Raw genomic sequence first — 23535 nt, forward strand, 5'->3', positions numbered from 1 at the left:
TTGGTGACCTAATCCTGGAATGAGTTCATTCTCAAGCTTACAAATCTGTAGGGAATTATCTGCAACAGTACATTACAATTAACTACTTCAATTATACTGTGATTATCTTACTCTGTGAGCCCTGTAAAACTAGTGGATACACAGTTTAAAATTATAGGTAAATTCATATATGGAATTATAGCTTTGGATAAAATGTAATCTTAGCACATGTATGATCTTCAGAGACAGCATTGCACTAAATAATATATTGTTATATATATTTGAAAAGTTGACTTTCATGGGGGACATTTCATAGTTTTGTCATTGAAACAACTCTAATTTTTTTCACTTCCTTTTCACCTTTCTTAGTTACAAAATAATCTATGTAGAAACACTAAAAACTGCAGCCATCAGTAAGAAGCATTCATGGAGAAAATCATTGTGAGAAAATGGATGTTAGGGCTGCTGACCTCTGTGACAGCAATGTGCTTTGGACCATGAAACCTTAGTCGAAACTGCAGTGCAGTCATTCAGCCTGAATTCAGATCAGCTTTTAGTATAATTTTACACTTACAATTCATCTTTAACACTGCTTTTTGCAGTGCCCAGCAAGTTGGTTGGCAGGTAGATATAAAAATAAATGGTCCAATGTTAATACTGATATTAATGTACTTTAGATTAGCAAAAACGGTTTTGCATTTGGTGCATAATCAGAGTTAGAGGAGAGCTTAATAAGAAAATCAATTTTCATTATTGCGACAACAACAATGCTAGGAATCTCATCAAGTAGTGTGTTAGAACAGTGATTCTCAATATTTTCACACTAGATTCAACTAAAAAATTCTCATACTGAGATAAATCCATTAAGAAAATCTTCACACTTTTGTTTTTCTCTTGCTTTTCTTCACTTTTCCTTCTTCTCCTTCTGAGGCAGTCTTCCGGAGTCGAGGATGACTTGCTTCCACACTAAAAATGAGTTCTAAGGTGACTGATGAGACCAATGCGGGATCTACAGTCTCTGTCACAGGTGGGGCAGGTGGTGGTTGGAGGGACAGGTGGGTGGGGCGCTTGATTTGTCGTAGGCTCCTTCCGCTGTTTGTACTTGGCTTCCGCGTGCTCTCGACGAAGAGACTCGAGTTGTTCGCCGCCTTCTCGGATGCTTCTCCTCCACTTTGAGCGGTCTTGGGCCAGGGATTCCCAAGAGTCAGTGGGGATGTTACATTTTTTCAAGGAGGCTTTGAGGGTGTCCTTGAAGCATTTTCTCTGCCCTCCTGGGACTCGCCTGCCGTGACATAGCTTGGAGTAGAGTGCTTGTTTCGGGAGTCCAGTATCGGGCATGCGGACAATGAGGCCTGTCCATCGAAGCTGATCGAGAGTGGTCAATGCCTTGATGCTGGGAATGTTGGCCTGAGAGAAAACGGCGACTTTAGTGCAACTATCCTGCCAATAAATTTGCAGAATTTTGTGGAGGCAGCGTTGGTGGTATTTCTCCAGTGCTTTGAGGTGCCTACTGTACATAATCCATGTCTCTGAAGCAAATAGGAGGGCGGGTATCACTACTGCTCTGTAGACCATGAGCTTGGTGCCGGGTTTGAGATCCTGGTCTTCGAACACTCTTTTCCTCAGGCAGTTGAAGGCTGCACTGGCACACTGAAGGCGGGATTAGTCTACCAATGAACCAGAGCCGCAGTATGACCCTAGTGCCTTCAAATCCACCATAATTAGCACCTTCAAAGAGACTCTTGGTTACTCTAACAGAAAACATCTAGACTGATTTGATGAGAATGACCAGGAGATCCAGGAGCTAATAAACTGCAAACGCAAGGAATTTTTGAACTGGAAACAACACCACAACTCAAGCAAAAGAAAGCCGATCTACAAACAACTGAAGGTCGAGGTCCAACAAAAAGCCTATAGAACAGATGGTGGGTGGAAAAAGCACAGGAGATCCAGCAACTAGCCGACTTTTCCTTAATTTACTTTTCGCTCTCTCCTTCACTTCAGTTTGTTTCACTTCCTGACTTCCATTTTCTTTCTCCTTCACTTGGTTTCCTTTGCTTCTTCACTTGTGTCACTCTCTTTCCTCCACTTCTGTTTCTCTCTCCTCCTTCACAAAATGTATTTCGGTTTCCTTTTCCAATACTATTTCTCTCTCCTTCACTCTGTGGCTGGAATTTTCTGGGCGCTCAGCGGGCGGGATCAGTGGCGGGTCAGGTATGAAATTAGATTTTTTTAACAGCGGGTTACAAACCGCTGTCATCCTGCCACAAAGCACCTTTCCCAATGATCTCGGATCGGACGCGACCCACAGAGGTGGCGACCCAATTAAAGCAATTATTGGCTTGTTGACAGACCCTTAATAATGGTTTTAACCTTACCTTTTAACTTTAACTGCTCGGCCATGGGCCCATGCTGCTCGTGGACCACATTTGATCAGTTGACAGCTTGAAATGTACTATAAAAGCTCCCACCTCACAGCTGATCACTTTCCATGCACAGAAGCTGTTGCTTGCTCCATTTGGAACACAGATTGAGCTTTATGCAGGTTGCAAGTGTTTGGAGAAAACGCTCCATCCAGTGTCACCTCATTGGAACAACCCCTCTCACCATTGACAGATTGCTTCTGTCATCCCAACTTCACCTGCCATCTATTCCATCAACATGCGTAACAACGATCAGCCCCAACACTAACAGCACCAGGCACACCAGCAACACCAACCTTCTCTGCAATCACCTGATGCTGCACAGGACAGAGGACATCAGCACCCGAGCACATTGCTGCCCAGGAGGTCAGGGATGGACTCACCATGGCCAGATTTACTTAACTTGACGCTGTACACCCTGGTTGCCACATGTTGCGCCAGGTTGGCACCACCCCACACCAACACCATAAAGCATCCCTACAATGACCAAGCCATTGATGATCAGATTCATCACCATTGTGGGGGGTACCATTATGTCTCACCATTCACTGCAACTCACTAAGCCACTTCCAAAGGTGCACACACATCTGTCCAAGAACACAACGTGTTGAAAAAAAAGCTTTCAATTTTTGACATCACATTAACAGGAATTTTACATGAACATTGGCTAAAACATCCAAGTGCCTACCCTTGTGTGTTGTTAGTTGGTATGATTGCACTAGGCTGAGGATGAGTGCGAGGAGTGGCTAGTGAGATGGGGATGTGATAATGTAGATAGAGGGTTGGGTGGAGGTGCAGATAAGTAGGTGTGAGTAAAGATGTGCAAGAGTAGGGGAGGCAGAGTGATGGGGATGTGATGAGAGACACAGCAGGATGAAGGTGAGTGTGGCCTTGTACTCACGTTTCTTGATCTAATGAGATCATTGAATCGTTTGTGCCACTGCACCCAGATCCTCCTGACAATATACCTGCTTGTGACCTCCTCTGCAATGTGCAACCAGGCTGATTTAGTCTCCTGGGGAGGTCTCTTCCGCCCAACGGAAGGGAAAAGGACCTCCCTGCTTGCTCCGACTCCCTCCATAAGCATATGAAGGGAGTCATGGGAGAACCTGGGTGCAGCCCCCTGCCTCTGCACAGTTATTGTCCATGTTGGCAGCACTGCAATGCTGTAGAACACGGACAGCACATACATCAAAAATAAGGAACCATGGTCCCTTTATGGAAGCCGTCTCAAAACGCGTCATGAATGCCGTCACCAGACCCGCTCCATCTATTTGGGCTGGGAAATGTGCTGGGCAGGCTAAACAAGCCCCATTGAAATAAATTCATTTTAGGCAGAAGGATGGAACCAGCAACGGGGCCGCGACTCATCAGCAACACCGGCCGCACTGGACCCACCGAGGTGAGCAAAACGTCAGCCTGTGTCTCTCTCTCCTCCTATACTTCTGTTTCTCACTTTCCCCACTTTTTAGTTTCCTCTCCTATTTAAATGCAAAAGCATCTATTTTATATAGCATTATAGGTGTTCAGCATTTAATTATTTTTTGAAAATGAAAGTGAACTAATAAGAAGCAAGTTGCAATCATAAATCAAAATCTGTCACAGAACAGCAATTTTTCAGCGACTTCATCAATGACCTTCCCTCCACCATTAGGTCAGCAGTGGGAATGTTCACTGATGATTTCACAGTATTCGCAATTCCTCAGATTATGAAGCAGTCCATACCAACATGCAGCAAGACTTGGACTACATCCAGGCTTGGGCTCATAAGTGGCAAGTAACATTTGCGCCACACAAGTGCCAGGCAATAACCACCCCCAACAAGAGAGAGTGTAGTCACCTCCCCTTGACATTCAATGGCATTACCATCATCGAATCCCCCACCACAAAATCCTGGGGATCACCAGACACTTAACTGGACCAGTCACATAAATACTGTGGCCACAAGAGCAGGTAAAAGGCTAGGCATTCTGTAGTGAATGACTTACCTCATGACTCCCCAAATCTTTCCACCACCTACAAGATACAAGTCAGGAGTATGATGGACTTGCCTGGATGAGTGCACATTCAACAACACTCAAGAAGCTCAACACCATCCAGAATAAAACAGTCCACTTAATTGGTACCCCATCCACCTTCATAAACATTCACTCCCTCTCTAACTGGTGTAACGTGGCTGCGGTGTGTACCATCTGCAAGATGCACTGCAGCAACTCGCCAAGGCCTCTTCGACAGCACTTCCCAAAACCGCGACCTCTACCACTTAGAAGTTCAAGGGCAGCAGGCGCAGAGGAACACCATCACCTCCAAGTTTCCCTACAAGTCACACACCATCCTGACTTGGAACTATATCGCCGTTCCTTCATCGTCGCTGGGTCAAAATCCTGGAACTCCCTCCCTAACAGCACTGTGGGAGTACCTTCACCACACGGACTGCAGCAGTTCAAGGTGGCGGCTCACTCCCACCTTCCCAAGGGCAATTAGGGATGGACAATAAATGCTGGCCTTGCCAGCGACACCCACATCCCGTTAATGAATAAATAAAAGAAAAGAAAACTGTTGTATTAAAATGTAACACCTCCCAGCACTAATTATTTCTTGTGTCCGGCAATGTCAAGGTGAAAATGAGGGCAAAACATTGTAGATTGTAATTGAAGAGGAAATTCAGCCTCATGGTATATGCCAGGGCTAATTCTTCACTCGTGATGAAGAGCAGTGCTTGCAGGGCGTGCTGGTTCAGGAATCATGGGCCGGCACACAGTGATTTCTCATCTATTTAGCTTAATGGATGGAAAGTCAGGAACTGTGCTCCGGTGATTTCCTGCCCAGCACATCTTGCAAATCATGAAATCAGCCTATTGGCAAATATCAGGATAATGATATCCTGGCCATCAGTGATGTGGTGCAGCTCCTGCCTCGTCTTGCCCATCAGAATTGTGATCAGTGGAATCCATCCTCCAAACGCAATGATTGCTTTGGGTGACAGATCAATCAATAGAATTTGCAGTTTCAGTGGAACATTATGTGATCAATTTCAGGCCTTTTGATGGAAAATATATAAATTGAAACAAACTCTAGCTTACCATTTGAGTTGGTGAATTGAAGGTGGCATACACCAATTAAAAACTGAACGCACCATTTCAGTGTTACTTCTACTTTGTCTTGCTCCCTGGGCAGAGCTAGTGCTACACGACTGCAGTCGGCTACAGTATATTGTAGTATCGCGGTAGGCTTTTGCCTGAGTAATGGCTTTTGTGTCTGCAAGACAAACTTTATTTTGGCACTTACTGAGTTTGCCTGATCACAATTAACCTGCAGCAAAGCATTGAATATAATGCAAAACCTGAGGTTTGCCAGTGATTTGTGTTATGGGACTTGTTATCACAGAAAGTGATGCTGCATTTTCAGGGAGAAGAAATCACTGCAGTTTTATCTGAGCAGTTAGCTTGGAGTAAATTGAAGTTGTGCACTGGGATAATTCATCAATTTAACCACATTGTCGTTTAAAATGTTATAACAGGGATGTTCAATGTGACAGAAACGATATGATGAATTTGTCACAAGATTATTCTACTCGTTAGTTTCTTGTGTTGATCTTGCTGTGTTGTAGATAATTCACTGATCTATTCTTTAAATGAACTACAAGAAAGCACAGAATGAGAAAAAAACATTTTGCCAGCAAGCCTATTATTTCCTTGGACCATACACAATCCATTTTGCCATGAATTTACCCAAGCCATTTAATCACCTGCCTCTCATAGGTAAACCAAGCAGAATTCTGGAATGCCTGTTTAATCTTATCTCACATTATATATCCTAGAACCTTTCTTTCTTGGCAGTAACATTTTCAGAGTTACAGCAGCTTATAAGTAATTATTATGGCCATTACAACTGCAGTCAAATGTCTATACAATGTAATTACAGATATGGTTTTGTCACAATATCCTTCTGTGGTATAAAATTTTCGTGAGATTGTGGGGCAGATAATGTGGTCCTGGTGCAAAGATGCTGTGACCACTGTCTCTATGGAGCTGTATAATAATGCAAGATCATCATATTTGAATATTTTAGTGGTGCTGCCAGTGCATGATGCACCACAAGGTGAGGGTCCAGAATGTTGGGCAACAGTAGCTGGTTAAGGGTTACTGGCTGCTATTAAAGTGGCATCATTTTTTTTTCATGGGCACAATCCATTGGTCCTTGGGGCAAAAAATAAGAGTGACCCTGTTCGAAAGGGAGGGTTAACCTCGGAGAAACAAAACTATTTCTTATTACTGACAAGAATCTATTCCTGCACTGCTTACATGTTTCAGTCGCATTAGGAGGGGGTCTTTAATTTACATTAAAATCAAAGTCATAATGAGCCTAGCCACAGGCAGTTCAGAGCACATTATAGCACACTGAGCGAGCAGAAACATGAGCAGGCTTCTTGTATCCTTGCCCAAAACGTAGAGAGCTGTGGCCTGATGAACAACATACTACGCAGGCTCAGTATCAAGGTACTCACCCCTGTATTTTGAGCTGCACGGTTATTTTGTGCATATCTACACAAAGAAATAACAGGTATGGCATGGGGTGACTAAAAAAATGGAAAGGAGATTATTCTTTAAAAAAGAAAATAACATAAAAATATGGCTACATTGCAGAAAATCATTCACTACAAAAGACCCTACTGGATAATGTTAAGAAACAAAACATATATGTGTAATGGCCTGGATCTAATTTCATCTTTCTATTGGTAATTTCTGCTCATTTTAGTTCTAAAATATTAGCAGATATAGTAAGAATTATCATTTGCATAAAATTATAATGCAGTTTTTACAGCACTTTACATGATGCCAGGATTAAAATAATGACTTTGTTGTCACAATTTTGTCCAGGTTTTCGCAGGCACTTGGCAATCGTTCAAATCACAAATCTCCAAATTCTCGCCCGTTAAAATCCACAGACCTTATTGTCATGCAGTTTCAGGACGACTCACGCAATAACAGGAGACTTTTATTATGAAATGAGTCTTTTTTCATTATTGCTTATCCTGACTTTAGCAAACCAGAATCATTTGCTTGCAATTTCTGTGCAAAAATCAAAGACAAACCTTTATTTGCACAGGCCATCCATTTCAGATTTTCAGAAAATACAGCCTCACGTCCAATCAAATAGGCGAATATGCGCACCTGAAAAAATAGAAAGGCACCTCATTAGACTTTTGTGACTATTAAATTTAATTAAGTAATATTATTTTGTTGTGTATAGCCATGCTTGCAGTATGAGTGTAATATCAAAGAGATGTTAAAATCTTCATTCTGACTTTAGCTTCATGTCTCCCACTGACTGCGTTCTACATAATAACATATCTCGTAGTTTACAAACTATTATCACAGCTAGATAAATAATTAAAGATGAATTTATATTTTAAGTCTGATGTCTTAAATTTGGTTTGGAGACCAAGAGACAAGAATAGGAATAACACATTTATATTTATCAGGGAAATACATCATCAAGGAAGATGTTTTTATTCATAAATTTAAGTGGAGCTGGAGTGCAATTTTGGAATTGTGCATTAAAAAATTAGAAACAACACCAACAGATTAGTGACCAAATAAAAATCATAAACTAGATAAACGTAAGTAGGCAAAAATGAATACAAATCTATATCCTACGCAATATACTGCAGTAGCCAATTCATATACATTGCTCAGTAACAGTCTTTCAGCCATTACAAGACTGAAAGTGAGGCAACACCAGAGTTTCCCTAATAAGGAGCAGTGCCCGACAAATCCATGCATTAGCAACATAATTAGATCATAACCCAGATAAATCCTATGAACAGTTGGAATGACATTTACTGTTTTCTGTGATGTTAACTGCGGAGTGCAATTTATCATCCAGAAAGTTTACGTATCCGATTGTCAGGGTCAGATGCCAGAAAATTCACAATAAAGAAGGAGTCACAAGGCTCATCACAAATAGATAGCAGCAAATATATATGTGGCTATCTACAGTTTAATAGTATTCATTTTCCACCTTCATGCCCCTGGTGGGCATATTGGAAATTTTGGTGTGTGTTGTGCAAGGCTTCCTGACCAATGATTTACATTTCCAATATACACTCCCAATCACAAATAAAATGTTTGATGTGGTTTGTTGCAGGCAACAATGATATACACATGCTAAAAAGTGGAAGCAGCATGCTATAGACAAGGCTAAGCAATCCCACAACCAACGGATCAGATTAAAGCTCTGCAGTCCTGTCACATCCAATCATGAATAGTGGTGGACCATTAAACAACTAACGGGAGGAGGAGCCTCCATGAATATACCTATCCTCAATCATGGCAGAGCCCAGCACATGTGTGCAAAAGACAAGGCTGAAGTGTTTACAATCATCTTCAGCCAGAAGTGCCGAGTGGATGATCCATATCGGCCTCCTCCTGAGGTCATCAGCATCACAGAAGCTAGTCTTCAGCCAATTCGATTCACTCCACCTGATATCAAGAAATGGCTGAGCACTGGATAATGCAAAGGCTAGGGACCCATGACAACATCTCGGCTGTTGTGCTGAAGACTTGTGCTCCAGAACTAGCCGTGCCGCTAGCCAAGCTGTTCCAGTACAGCTACAACACTGGCATCTATCAGGCAATGTGGAAAAGTGCCCAGGTCTGTCATGTCTACAAAAAGCAGGACAAATCTAATCCGGCCAATTACCGCCCCATCAGTCTACTCTCAATCATCAGCAGTGATGGAATATTTTGTCAACAGTGCTAACAAGCGGCACCTACTCACCAATAACCTGCTCACTGATGCCCAGTTTGGGTTCCGCCAGGACCACTCGGCCCCAGACCTCATTACAGCCTTGGTCCAAACATGGACAAAAGAGCTGAATTCTAGAGCTGAGGCGAGAGTGACTGCTCTTGACATCAAGGCAGCATTTGACCGAGTGTGGCATCAAGAAGCCCTAGTAAAACTGAAGTCAATGGAAATCAGGGGGAAAACTCACAACTGGCTGGAGTCATACCTAGCACAAAGGAAGATGGTTGTGGTGGTTGGAGGTCAATTATCACAGCCCCAGGATATCGCTGCAGAATTCCTCAGGGCAGTGTCCTTGGCCCAGCCCATCTTCAGCTGATTCATCAATGACCTTCCCTCCATCATAAGGTCAGAAGTGGGGATGTTCACTGATGACTGCACAGTGTTCAGTTCCATTTGCACCTCCTCAGATAATACAACAGTACATGCCCACATGCAGCAAGACCTGTACGACATTCAGGCTTAGGCTGATAAGTGGTAGGTAACATTCACGCCACACAAGTGCCAGACAATGACTATCTCCAACAAGTGAGAATCTAACCACTGACCCTTGACATTCAACGGCATTACCATCGCCGAGTCCCCCACCATAACTGGACCAGTCACATAAATACTGTGGCAACAAGAGCAGGTCAGAGGCTGGGTATTCTGTGGTGTCTGTCTCACCTCCTGGCTCCCCAAAATCTTTCCACCATCTACAAGGTACATTAGGAGTATGATGGAATACTCTCCACTTGCCTGGATGAATGCAGCTGCAACAACACTCAAGAAGCTCGCCACCATACAGGACAAAGCAGCCCGCTTAATTGGCACCCATCCACCACCTTAAACATTTACTCCCTCCACCACAGACGACCACGGCTGCAGTGTGTACCATCTACAAGATAAATTGCAGCAACTCGCCAAGGCTTCTTTGGCAGCACCTCCTAAACCCTTCTACCACCTAGAAGGACAAAGGCAGCAGGCGCATGGGAGCACCACCACGTCCACATTCTGCTCCAAGTCACACACCATCCTGACTTGGAAGTATATCGCCATTCTTTCATCGTCACTGGGTCAAAATCCTGGATCTCCCTCCCTAACAGCACTGTGGGAGTACCTTCACCACACGGACTGGAGCGGTTCAAGAAGGCGGCTCACCACCATCTCCTCATCCCATGAACGAATAAATAAAATCATGTAACACCAAAATAACGTATGGGAAATTCAGTGCGGTACCCCACTGCCTGCAATATTTTGTGCTTGTTGCATATGAGGACCCACCTAAAGTGTGAGGCCTCTTAAAATTTGTTGCAACTGCAAGTGTTTGTGACACACTATGGAAATCACTCTGGAGGATTCAGATACATTGTGAGATATGAAAAGGATGAGCATATGAGGCCAGTATCCAATCAGCACTCACCTGGATGCTTCTAAGTATAAATTGGCACATTTGGTTTAGATTCATGACTTGATCTAAGTTTAATGCTGTAAGGGTTTAAAAATATCTTCAAACAAGTTTGATGATCTTTGAAGATTTTCTAGTAATGGTTCTGATTTAGTTTTTGAGTTTGTAAATTTTTAAGACATTTCAGGAAAATAATTTAACTGAATCCTTTGAAACTTTAATCTGTAACTTTTGTTGTTGGTGTTTAGCTAAATAGAGTTCAAATTTGGGATACAATTTAAATCCAACTTCAAGAAAACAAAATGCTTCATAAAAAAATTCTATTTTGTAAATCAACAACAACTTGCATTTATATAGTACTTTTACTGTAGAAAATGTTCCAAGTGCTTGACAGAGGCACGGGGAAAAAAAAGTAATTTGATAATTTGGCATATGTGATAACTAAGTAATGCTGATCAAAAGTAATAAATAAGCTGTAGAACAATGGCAAGACACAACGAGGTAGATTTTCTGTGATGGTAGCAGATCAAATGGGAAAGCGGAGTAGGATTTGCATCCGTTGAAACAGAGGATGATTGTGCCCACCAAATCTACTGCAGGCGGGTCTGATTTAAATATTTATCGTGAGCTCTTGGCCCATAGTGGACCTGGTGCTGGGAGTTTTACACAGAGGAGTTGGGAAATTGTTTGTCAGCAGCCCTTAAATGTCTCTTCAAACTTAAAACATCCAAAGTTCAGGTCATGACAAGATGGTACAGAACGGAAAGGATCATACCCAAACTAGAGGAGGGTTCTAAAATTCTGGGGTTGATTTTGAAGTGACAGCTTTCATTGGGTGAGAGGTGAGCAGATCGAGCCAGCCGGCCTGCCGATGGAAATGGGAAATCTGGCGGCTCGACAGGCACAGCCCAGCCGGTCCAGATAAATAAAAGGAGGCCTGTGATCCTGGGGGATGACTGTTAAGGGTCAGGTACCAGAGTCTGCAGTGGTCCCTTTAAGGGCTTCTGGTTAGGCCACTCTGCAACAAGTACCAATAGGTAGAGCATGCATGTTGGATGTTCTGCCCATTGGTGCTTCAAAATTGGAACTGGGTCCTAATGACATCACGGGACGCTGATATGTATTAGTGAATGAGGCTTCCGCCTGTTTCGAGCAGGCATCTGGGCTTCCCATTTCAAGGCTCTTTGCCTAAATGGCGATGACCTGGACATCAGCAGGTATGGGTGACAAATGCTGCGCCACCATTCTTATTGTGCTCCCACTGCGATCCTGCCTGAGCTGGGGGGGGGATGAAAATCTGCCCCTACGTGTTGCGTTCCTTTGACAGGGCCCATTCTTGGAGTTGAAACATTGTTGCATATTTGACCATGGAGGAAGTAGGGGAAGGTGAAGTTGTCACCACCTCATCCTGCCCACCCCCCAAGCTCAGGCTAGTACCACTAAGTTCTTGTGTCTGGTTCCCCCATTCACTCACTCCTTACACATAAAGCTCATACACAGTTAGTATCTTGTAGTATGCCAGCTGGAAGAAGAGTATACCAACAGTGCTGGTGGCCCAGGACAAGACAGCAGTTCACAGGAGCCGGTGTCCCACGCACCAATGTTTGTAAACACCAGCATAGCTACACACTTTCTGCAGGATGAAGATATTGAGCTTCAGGAAATAGCACAGGGTGAGTCACAGTGCACAGGTGAGAAGGAGCAAGTGGTGGCAGAGGAGGTGAAGGAGTTGAATGCTGGATGGCCACGTAGTTGTCACCAATGACTTGTCTACTTTGGGAAGTATAGCAGTGCATGACATTGGGTGACTGTGTCATGCTCCTGTTGCTATTCAGTGGAAAAATAAATGAAAATACTGACCATGCTGATCAAAGCATCAGTCACCTGTTTGATACATATGTGGCCAGCACATTGGCTAATATTTTGGATGATACCTATTCTAGCCTAGGAGGAGGCAAAGGTAGAAATGTTGCAGGCAGAGGTGAGCTTACCTAACATTAGTCATCCCATCCCTAAGTTGGAAGTTTGCAACAGATATACTTGCATCCGATGGCCACCCATTTAGAACTGAGATGAGGAGGAATTTCTTCTCTGAGAGGGTTGTAAATCTATGGAATTCTCTGCCCCAGAGAGCTGTGGAGGCTGGGTCATTGAATATATTTAAGGCTGAGGTAGACAGATTTTTAAGTGATAAGGGAATAAAGGGTTATGGGGAGTGGGCAGGGAAGTGGAGCTGAGTCCATGATCAGATCAGCCATGATCTTATTAAATGGCGGAGCAAGCTGGAGGGGCCAAATGACCTACTCCTGCTCCTATTTCTTATGTTCTTATGTTCATAGCTATGCAGCTGCCTTGGTGCTGACCCAGAGTGTGAAGTTAGTTATTCTCACTCACTGCTGGTTAAATGTGCCAGTACCTACAGATATAATTGATAGCCTAACGGGAGGGGCAGGCAGTTGGCCTCTGGTGCCTGCTGATCTCCCTGGAAGACTATTTCTAAATGTTGTAACACTTAAGCCATGAAATAGTACTATCGAGGTACTTTCAGATGAACACTCATCATTAATTTTAAATTGTCCTGTCAAGTGGCGTGGGACTCTATATCAAGCATTAAAATCCATTTCATGTGCGGGAGTGAACATTTGTATTTTAATTACCCTTTTTCACGCTTTCTCTTTTACCAATTTCCTGTTCTGCTGAGCTCTGGTAAATGTTTCATTTGTAGTGGGCTTCCCAATATGTTTTGCAAACAATATTTTTGATTCCGTAAAGATATTCTGATCATGCAATGATATCAAAAAAAAGAGCAAAAACAAAAATAACACAGGAAAAAAACATTAAACAACAGTAAAGTAAAGAAAATTATATAAATAAAGTCTATGGGCTGGATTTTCGGCTTGTTGCTGTCTCTGTTTACACCGCGGAGGGGTGTTTGCAGTGAGGAGGTAAGTAATGTTGACCTCAGGTAAGTGTGATTGTTTTTTTTTTGCGATTTATGTTGTGGTGGCGTGAGTTATTTATTGGGAATATTTTTGGGTTTTTTTTTCCAGGTTTTTTTTTCTCCCCAGGCCTCTCTCAGAGCACTCTGAGGCTGGCTGTTTAGTTCAGGATTTTTGTATTCTCAGCCGGCCTAGCGCCCTAAGCCTCCCTTAGCACTCCGCCCCACACTCAGGGCCTAGCTGCTGAATTTTGCTGATTGAGGCGCAAACTGTTCCCGGTGCAAACTTTACTACCCCGCCGCCATTACTGCCCCGAAATGACCAAAGCCGAAAATTCAGCCCTCTATAATCCGTTTAAGTGTTCCTTTAAATATGGAGCATCCCTCTTTAGTCACTGCAGATGGGCTGACAGAGGCCACAATGGGATCCAGTCATGAATGACAGCAAATGTTTACATGTACATGCATTATCAACGTATTTAAATATTCAAATCTAGTTCTTGCACAAAATATGCAAGAACAATCAACCCAAGCATTGAGCCTAAACTAAAATTGTGTATGTGTGGGGTGGGGCGGCGAGGGGGAGGGAGGAGGTGGTATTTCAGCATGAACCATGATGAATTATGTGCCGCCTAATTTCCTGCATCCTGGATGAAATGTACTGGTAAGAATGATGCTACAACCCAGAAAATACACCCGACTGAAGCCATGATATGGCTTCTTAGAGTGTCATTATACTACAGGTATCATTATCGGATCAATATCTGTACAAGTACAATGTATGATCAGCAAGACGACTGGAGACCAGCCCTGCTGCACGGTCCTAGCACGCACACATATCGCAGTGTGGGCTGGCCTGTGCTGCCCCTGGTCCCTCGCCTCTTCTGAGCCTCAAACTCACGCCTCTCCTGGGCCCCGATCACTTCCCTCTAGCCGCTCCTTCGCTCCTCCTGCTGTGTCTGCAATCAGCGACCTGGCTTCGCAGCCGTCGCCCTCCTGCAGCAGCACGCGCGGCTCCCTGTAATGGCCCCGCCTGCTATGGTCTTGCAGGCCGGGACCGTGCCGATTTCCGGGCCGGGCCGCCGCACGCTGCTCCCTGAGATCAACTGGAGGTGATCTCAAACCATCCAGCTTCAGTGCGCTCAGGAGTCAGATTGCTTCCTGACCCCCAAGTTAAAATGCAGCTTTTGAATAATTGAAAACCATGTTGTATTGATGAGAAATGGGTGGGAGAATGGGCATCTTACATTGTGGCCAGAGTTTGAACATGGATATAACATTTATACTGTCTGCAGTCTTAGATGTTTAAGCTCTATTCAGAGCTGCCAGAGTAAAATGACTGTTTGTCTGTAATTCCCTCCCTAAATGTCTCTGTCTCTCCACCTCCTTCTTTTCTTTTAAGGGAGAAAAATTGCAAGGCTATGGTGAAAGAAGAGGGGAGTGGGATTCTTTTGATAGCTCTATCAAAGAGCTGGCACAGGCACAACAGGCCAAATGGCATCCTTCTGTGCTGTATCATTCTATGATTCTATGAAGACCTTCCTTAAAAGCCACCTCTTTAACCATGCTTTTGGTCACCCCTCAGAATATCTCTTTTTTTGGTTTGGCATGGGATACTTTGTTGGATTATGCTTCTGTGATAATATATCATCCAAATTTTCCCATATATCTGTCCTTTGCAGCTGAGCACCACCTCCCCACCCTCAACCTTGTCCTAAGTACAGAAATTACTTCCCTAATGGACATTGTCACTGGGGCTTTAGATACCTAGAGCTCCAATCTAGTTACTGGATCCATGGGCTGATATCTGCAAATCCACGACTGCTGACTGTCAGAACCCATTTCTATGTCTGGCACAGTGAAGATAATGAACACATATAAAGAGACTAAAAAGAAGGGTTAGAGAGAGCTGCTCGATTACCTTGGCTGCTCGAGTGAGGTGGTTAAACTTCTTCCTGCACTGCAAAGGAGTCCTGGTGTTCAAGGAGGTGACACCCATTGCTACAGCCACAAAGTGCATACTTTGTCTATAGCTTTTCCCTCCTGCTCAGTATCTCTATTACAAGGACAGGCAGATCCATCTCCCTGAGGTTTGCCACTCATTTCTTCAATCTGGCTTCATCCTTATCCCCCAGGTTGATGCTTCCTCCACTGCTGCTATTGTATCTTTAAACAAGGTTTTATACCCTGCTACTGAGCCAGTTTTCAGCATCACGCCCAGATGTTTTCCACTTCCCCTCCCCACATCCACTGCCTAGCACACCCTGACCCCTTACACCTCCGATGCCATCACTCTACACCCCTTACTCCCACTGGTTTACCCCTCCCGGTGTTTTATTTCTTTCCCAATCCTCTAACTACTTCCTGCTAATTTGTGGCCTAATTCCCAGCCTTCATTATTCTCTGCCCCCACCCCAGCATATATGAGGCATTGCAGGTTGTATCTACATAGCCTGCACACCTCTGCCTATTTAAAGTGGCTGACGTAACAATTTACGGTGGAATTATCACCGCTACCTGGAGGCGGGCAAACATCACATTTTGCTCCGATGGTGCAATGGTGCTGTCAGAATTTCAAGCCCTTTTTATTTAAATATATATGATGTAGACATTCTACTACAATCTTCAGTGTATTAAAGTCTAATTTTTGTCTGCCAATACCATCATCAAGCCAAGAAGGATAAGGCAGTTTCCTAAATACTGTAGTTCTAATTAACTGTGAACGATTATCCATGTTCCATGTTACACCTGCAAATGAGCAAAGAAAAATCTCTAGAGGCCTAATATTAACCTTCATCATCAGCTTGGTACAAGAGAAAAAATATAAATGCTTTAATTAACCTGTTCCAAATTGCCAATAAATAGAATTTACATACTTTAGGCTATTAACATATTATGGAACCCCTGGGACAGGACCAATTGTAGTGCCCTGTTCAGATCATTCATGTGGAATAGAATTCAAAAGAGTCGTGCTCTGTTTCTCATCACATTTTCCCCTAAATTAATAAGTGCTTGAAATATTCCAGCTGCATTGGCTTTGAATTGGCAGAAAGAACATGCATTGCATCCAGAAATGGATTTGCAGCTGTTCTGTTGAAAATGGTTTCAGGGGACACAGCTGTTCAGGTTTCTATTTAGATTTCTTCAAATATATAAGCACATAAATGTCCCTTGAAAATGACAATAAGATAATTGCTCCTTTATTTATCTAGGAACTGAAATTCTTCTTCTGTCTGAAATGATTTTCTACTGAATTGGTAAAGACTGCATGTTAGTCCAATCAAGCATAAAAAATAATTTTATTTATATTTCAGATTATTTATAGTTTACTGATTACAATTTTCTATATATGTTGTGCACAACATATGACCGTGGTCTTGTCTGTTTAAAAACCGTACGGTACTGTTTATGATTTTGTTCTCCCGGTACAGAGCTTCATATGACAGGAGCTCATGTTGGGAATTTGGGTGCAGAGGTTTGTGCTCCTGACCCACAGCCTGTATGGTTTCCATCCATTCAATAATGAATTCCTACTATGTGCTTCTGTCATACAAGGTTCTGTACCCGGAATGCTAAATTATAAAATCTACCATTATGAGCAATTCTTTAATACAACAGAATACATTTGCATGTTTTGAAAACCTTGATAATAATTGAGCTTTGGAACAGACTTCTATTGATGGTTTAAAAATATACATTTCATAGCATTAGTAATGATGGACATAAACACACATGCATTACAGGAGAGATTAATTAAAAGTAATATAAACGAGTTTGTTTTAAACAACTTATTCTTCTAAGACAAGTGAACTGCTTTTTGTATGCAAGCTTATGTGACAAATTATGTTAATTATTTTGAATTTCTAGTTAAAAAACACATTTTCTCTTATCATTCAGCTCCAGAGTATCTCTGCCACTGTATGAGGGCCCAATTTTGGCCATGACTTGCTCCAATTTTTTTTGGAGTAAGTTGGTTTTTCTGGCGTAAAAATGCCATTTTCCCCAATAAACTTGCTCCAGAGTAACTCAGTTAGGTATGATTTTTAGTTGTGTTTTTTTTTCCAAAAGGGGGTGTTCCCAGCCACATACGCCAGTTTTGGCCATTTATGCCACTTTGGCCAGGTAAAACTTACTCCAAATCAACTTAGGTCAGCGGATGTGGCCAGCTCTGAAAAACATTGCTGACAGTTAAGAATTTGGCGCAGGTTAGTACATTTAAAGCACCAAGACTTACAAAGCACTAAACAAACCACAAAAAGTAATAAGCAATCAATCAATAACAAATAAAAAATAGAAGTCCTACCTTTATGCCAGAAATAAGTTTTTTTTTAGGTCCCCCCCAATCAAAACTCGCCTCACTAAACAAAGCACAACCATCAATAAATAAAAAATAAAACTCAAGTCCTACCTCAGTCCGGGAAGTCAGCCGGCCGGCCGGCCTGTGCGGGAGGCCACTCGACCGGGAATAGGGGCTGCGAGCATCGGGTCCTGCTCACAGCCGCAGGGCACACTGGGAGGGCGAGGAGCATGCGTGCAGCTGCTGGCAGTGTTTTCTGCTCTGGGCTGTTGCTCTGGCCCCCCACTGCACTATGTATGCCACGCTGAGACACCGGAGACTCGGAAGAGCGGGCAGGATAGCGCCACTTTTTTCGCCGCCGTTTCCAGCGCGCAAAATTGGCGCATTTAGGGTAAGTGCGCCGAAAAAAGTGGTTGGGGAAAATTGGGCCCTATGATTCTAGTTAGTCATGCTGCACTCGTGCCTCTGCTACCACCACACTTGAGACAAACATGAAAAGGTTAAAAAGAAAACACTGTGACATGCCTCTCTCCCATAGATACCCTACAACTGCACCAGTAGAGATAAAGACTGGCCATGTACATCTTTCCATGCTGCAGCTCAGCAGTTTGGTATACAGTACTACTATGCTGCACTGCTGGACTAAACCTAAAAGATATTTTGGAGCTTAACATTTTTTTTCAAAAATGTACAGATTATTTGTTCTACGGACACTTAACTGCTTTGGGGAGACAGCCATGCCTGCAATATAGTTCACATAATATAAAGTACAGTACACAAAAAGTACAGCCTCTATCATTTTTCCTTTTTAAATTGATCCCTGTGCTCCACCAGCATCCTTGCCTCCCACTGGTACCAAGTATCACCCCAACCAGTGACCAACAAATTACATCTCTCTATCCCTCCCTCCTTTCCCCCCATACAGCCCGAGCCTACCAAAATAAATACCTTTGTACAGGTACAACGTCTCAAATCCGGCCATCCGAAAACCGGAATTGTCCGGAAACCGAACATTTTTGAGGCGGCCAAGATGGCAACATTGGGTGTCAAGGGACGAGGAAACCAGTAAAATCAGTTAAAGAATGCAATGCGGGTGGCGAGAATCATCTGGAATCAGTGGGCAGCGAGAAGCAGTGGATCGGCAGGCGGTGAGGAGCACCAATAGTGAGGTCCGAAATCCGGCAAAATCCAAAAACCGGCAGGTCTCGATCCCGAGGTTGCTGGATTTCAGACGTTGTACCTGAATGAAGAATTGTATAGCTGTATAGGACCCCAATATACATCTCTGCAAATACTGTGTAACTTGCAAGGTAATCTGTATTATGTTACTCTGTATTATATCATGACCTGAGAAAGAAAGTCATTTTTTGCACAACATTTTTTTTTGCTCATAGCTTCTCACTTCCACCTATTTTTCTTTTGCCATGTGGTTAAAAAATCTTGGACCAAATGTTTTCAATACCTTGGTTGATCTGTGGATTCTACAGTAACCTGGTTTTCACTGAAGAGAGTTTAACTGAAGAGAACCAGAGGAGTAGATCTGAAATCCAATAGTCTAGAAGTGACAATTTATCACATATATCACCTAGCATGCTATAGCATCAATTTTTCCTATTTTCAGCTTAAAGATATGTATCTGCCACAGCAGTCACATACTTTTGCTTCTGTAACATTTAGAAGAAGTATAAAATCATCAGAAATACATCTAGGGCCAGAAGAAATAACCTTTTGAAATCCAGCTCCCCCAAGGTACTTTGCAAAACCTATTGCAACTAATGCCAACCTTTTGTCTTACTAAAACGATGGTATTGTTTTGTCATACACAGATGCTTTCAGCAACATAGCTCTGTGGCTGCATAGTTCACATGTAGCTCGGACCTTTACTAAAGTGAGGTTACTGTAGAGTGTTCTGAATAGTAAAAGACTTCAGCAGGAACAATATAGTAATTCCTGCAGTAAATGTAATACCATTTGTGAATTAAAATAATTATTCATATGAGACAAGAAAGCAATTTTACAATTTTGTCGCATTTTTCAATTTAGTAAACACATCTATCGATTTGAAAAATACTTTTGAAATTCAACAAACTGATTACCAAAGGGGGCTTCCAAATATTTAGAATTCTACTAATTACTATAAGAGAACGTGGACGATATCAGTTTTTATACAAAGCAAAATACAAATGAAATTAATCGCTTTATCGATATTTAAAACAAGTAACAATTATGTGTGTATGGCATGAAGATTAAATTAACTAAAATGAACATTAAAAAATCATAATAGACCAAAAGGCAGATAATGTATCTTGCTTATATCGGACAAATAATGAAAAAGAATTGAAGCCAGCAGACACTTTCAAAAATAAAAATAACTGACAGCACAACTAATAAAAGCAATTTCAATGATAAAAGTTCATAAACAGCTTCATTTGTTACTGTCAGTCATGTCTCGAAGAGCTATGATTCACTCCTGCTAGCACGGTGACCTTTGTCATGCTTGAACAAACTGCTCCCCTGCAGTGCACTGACTGAGCTAACTGAAGAATGGCACTCTTACTGAATAGCCAGATGGGGCAGCTTTGCTTCATTATTTGTGTCTCTGAACTGGAAATTGCAACAGAAGGATTCATTACTATTGGGAGCAGCTCTGCAAAGCTCATCTGATTTATTAGGGCATAAACTGCTGTAGAGACTATTATGAGACCTAAGCATTCTGTAAGGTCTATGAACTGCATGAGGAAATAAGCATTAGTAACAAAGGATATCAGTCTTCTATCTTAACAGGTTGATTATGACAGGTACATAAAACCCATATTCAATGACTATGATGGTGTAGATAATGTGTATTAATAAACTATTTAAAATTTGACTCTTAAATGTATACAACTGTGACTCATGAGAATGCAGACTAGGAATCCACAATTATAAAAGTGTACAGTTGACTAACTGCACCCATAACGGATTAGAATCATTCTGCTTAATTTTCAGTCATCAGTACAATCCTAACATGTCCCTTGTAAAAATGTATTTCATCTCTAGGAGCTTTAATCCACTGGCAGATTTTGACACTACTAGCTCTGACTGTTTATTAGTGCTAAATATTGGAGCAGTTCTCTGTTTATGGATTCATTCCTGCTTAAAGTAAACTTCACTCCTTTCTTTATTGTATTTATTTTCCCCCCTCACATTTAGCTTAAACTTCAGCTGAGAGTGGAGATGCTCAGTGGGTCACATACCTTTTCATGGCCAGTGTCAATACTGCTCCCTGATTGGCCAACAATATGTTCTATAGAATGGTACTGACCTTGGCAGCTTTGTCTCGTGTTTTCCTTTTGTCTAATATGGGCATTCCGCTGTCACACAGTATCTCATGCAGCAGCCTGACCAAGCACTGATTAAACCTGATCAATGAGGGAAGACAAGTTCAAATATCATTTGAAAGTGGGATTCAAACGCACTCTACTACCAGACCTAGCAGACTGCTCAAGGGAATTGAACTGAAACTGAAACTCATTTCATTTAGAAATACTAGTCATCACATAAGACTATAACAAAATCCAGGTGTCAGACACAATTCTACATAAGGTATATGTTTAAATATGTGCTGTACAATTTTGGAAACAAACACAGTCCATGCTTGTTTAGCAAATAATATACTACTTCACAAAATTATTCACTTATTCCAAATTCACAATTACGTATTCTATTTTCTAGTCTAAACTTTTTTTGTGTGTAAAGGTTTTGCCAATTCTGTACACCTACCAATTTAAGGGTTTCCCCACAGCCTTGAGCATAACTTTGAACTTATTTATGTCTGCCAGTTTGTGAAATACTAAGGAAGGGAATTTCTATGTGATGAGTTATGCCCTGCTACCTGTTTGGAAAAAGATTTGTACCTACTGATTTGCATATCCATTGGGGTAATGATTGGCATAAATCCCATGTAAAATGGATGTAAACTGATGGAGTGTATGGAAAATAGGGTGGAGCCTTTAAAAAGATAGTTCAATCTGTACATTTCAGCAGCAGACTAGGGGACGACCAGGTGCGAAAGGAGTAGTGCTTGACTCACTTACATGACTTTCAGCTAACTTCACTGAATGTCTCATTAATCTTTTTTTCTCATATTTTTCACGAATGTCTACAGCAGAACCATTTAGAGCAGCGCATGGCACCCAGGCACAGAAAAATAACACAGAATTTTCCTGACTCGACCTCCAAGCCTTGAATTAAATTGAATTAAGGAGGCACTTCTGGGTGTCCTTGCCAACAAACCTGCCAGGAATCTCACTCATGCTATCTTGAGGAAGATGGTACTAGCATCCAGTGCCAACCCGCTCTCTCTTCCAGAACTGCCGACCAGTGGCACAAGAATTGCAACAACTTCATCAGACATTTTCCATTTTTTTCAAGATCAGAGGGTCAGGGATCTGGAAGCTGGGAGTGGGGGAGATCGAGGATACAGGGCCCGGAGTGGGGGAGATCAGGGATGGGAGATTTGGGGTCAGGACCTGGTGCGGGGAAGATTGGTGGTTAGGGCCGGGAGCGGTGGCGTTGTGGAAAGAGAAGAGTGACAGCAATTGGTGGGATTGCGAAGAGCACAGGGGAAACCAATCTTCGAGAAGGGACTTCAAAAAGGCATTAGGCTCCTTATTTGCAAAGGAAGTGTTTCAAGCTTGGGTAAAGGACAACATATTTTTTTGTCCTTACCCAACATGGAAGGCAGTGCACTTCTAGCTGGAAATGTATGCACAATTTCTTCTCCACTATATTGGGATCCTAGTAGAGCTCAAACAACGGGAGCCTTGCGGACTAATTTCTAGGCCTATAATTCTGGGATTATTATACTTCTTATTGGCAAGAAAGAAATTGCACACATTTCATTTTATATAAGTATCTCCAACAAGATTTGAAAAATTGTCTTAGTACCTTTCAATCATCATATGGCTTAAGACATCTTTTTATTTCGTAAAGAAGCAAAGTGATGTGGTTTCACCAGCTAATCGCATACCAGCGCTTATGAAATAATGCATCATGTGGTGGGATCTAAAATAACAGTTAGAGTTCTTCTTCATTTGCGTGTGTTCTCATTCTTTCCCTTTGCATCGCTGTTTGCATTTCTCTAGCATTCCTGCCTTTTCATAAAAGCAAAAAAATTCAACCAAAAGACATTCTAGATTTTATGCAGCCAACAATGACACCAAGCATAGGATAAGTGATTAATAATGTCTAGTTAAAATGTAGGCTAATTAGTAGCTTCGCTTATGAAATAATTGTTTCTCCCTCCAGGGGAAAATTTCCTCTCTCACACATTTATCCAATCACCAGAGTCATGACAATTTTGTTTACACTCAGCTTTACAACTAGTTCACACACGAATGCGTATGTTAGTGTTAATGGAGCATGTTTGCACACTGTCACTGCATTAGTGGTGCTTTTGCTTGTTAAGGACATGTCAAGGAGAGGAGAGCTTTTACCTAAAGTCAGCGGGCTTGATTTTCGTTATGTTGCCACCTCTGTTCGTGTCCCAGAGGGTAGTATTGGCAGCGGTAATGGTTTCTGGGCAGGTGGCCAGCTCCCAGCGCTCAGCCAAAAAATTAGCTGCTGGTTTTGTGGGGGCGCTGAGCAGCAGCGCCCGGGAGTGTACAGCCAGTGTGCAATGCCACCAGTTTCGACTGCGCCTTGATTTTTGTTGGACGCCGAC

At 42.3% G+C, this 23535-nt stretch overlaps 1 protein-coding gene across 1 annotated transcript in view; it reads right to left on the reverse strand.

Annotated features, from left to right (window-relative positions):
* cacna2d3a (calcium channel, voltage-dependent, alpha 2/delta subunit 3a) overlaps nucleotides 1–23535 on the reverse strand; it is a 1147786-nt gene that overhangs the window by 406977 nt on the left and 717274 nt on the right. Inside the window, exon 12 of the mRNA XM_070894764.1 lies at nucleotides 7498–7576. Within this exon, the coding sequence (XP_070750865.1) occupies nucleotides 7498–7576 (79 nt within the window). The remainder of the gene's footprint in view (nucleotides 1–7497; nucleotides 7577–23535) is intronic.

Source organism: Pristiophorus japonicus, chromosome 12 (assembly GCF_044704955.1).
Source record: "Pristiophorus japonicus isolate sPriJap1 chromosome 12, sPriJap1.hap1, whole genome shotgun sequence".
NCBI lineage: Eukaryota > Metazoa > Chordata > Chondrichthyes > Pristiophoridae > Pristiophorus > Pristiophorus japonicus.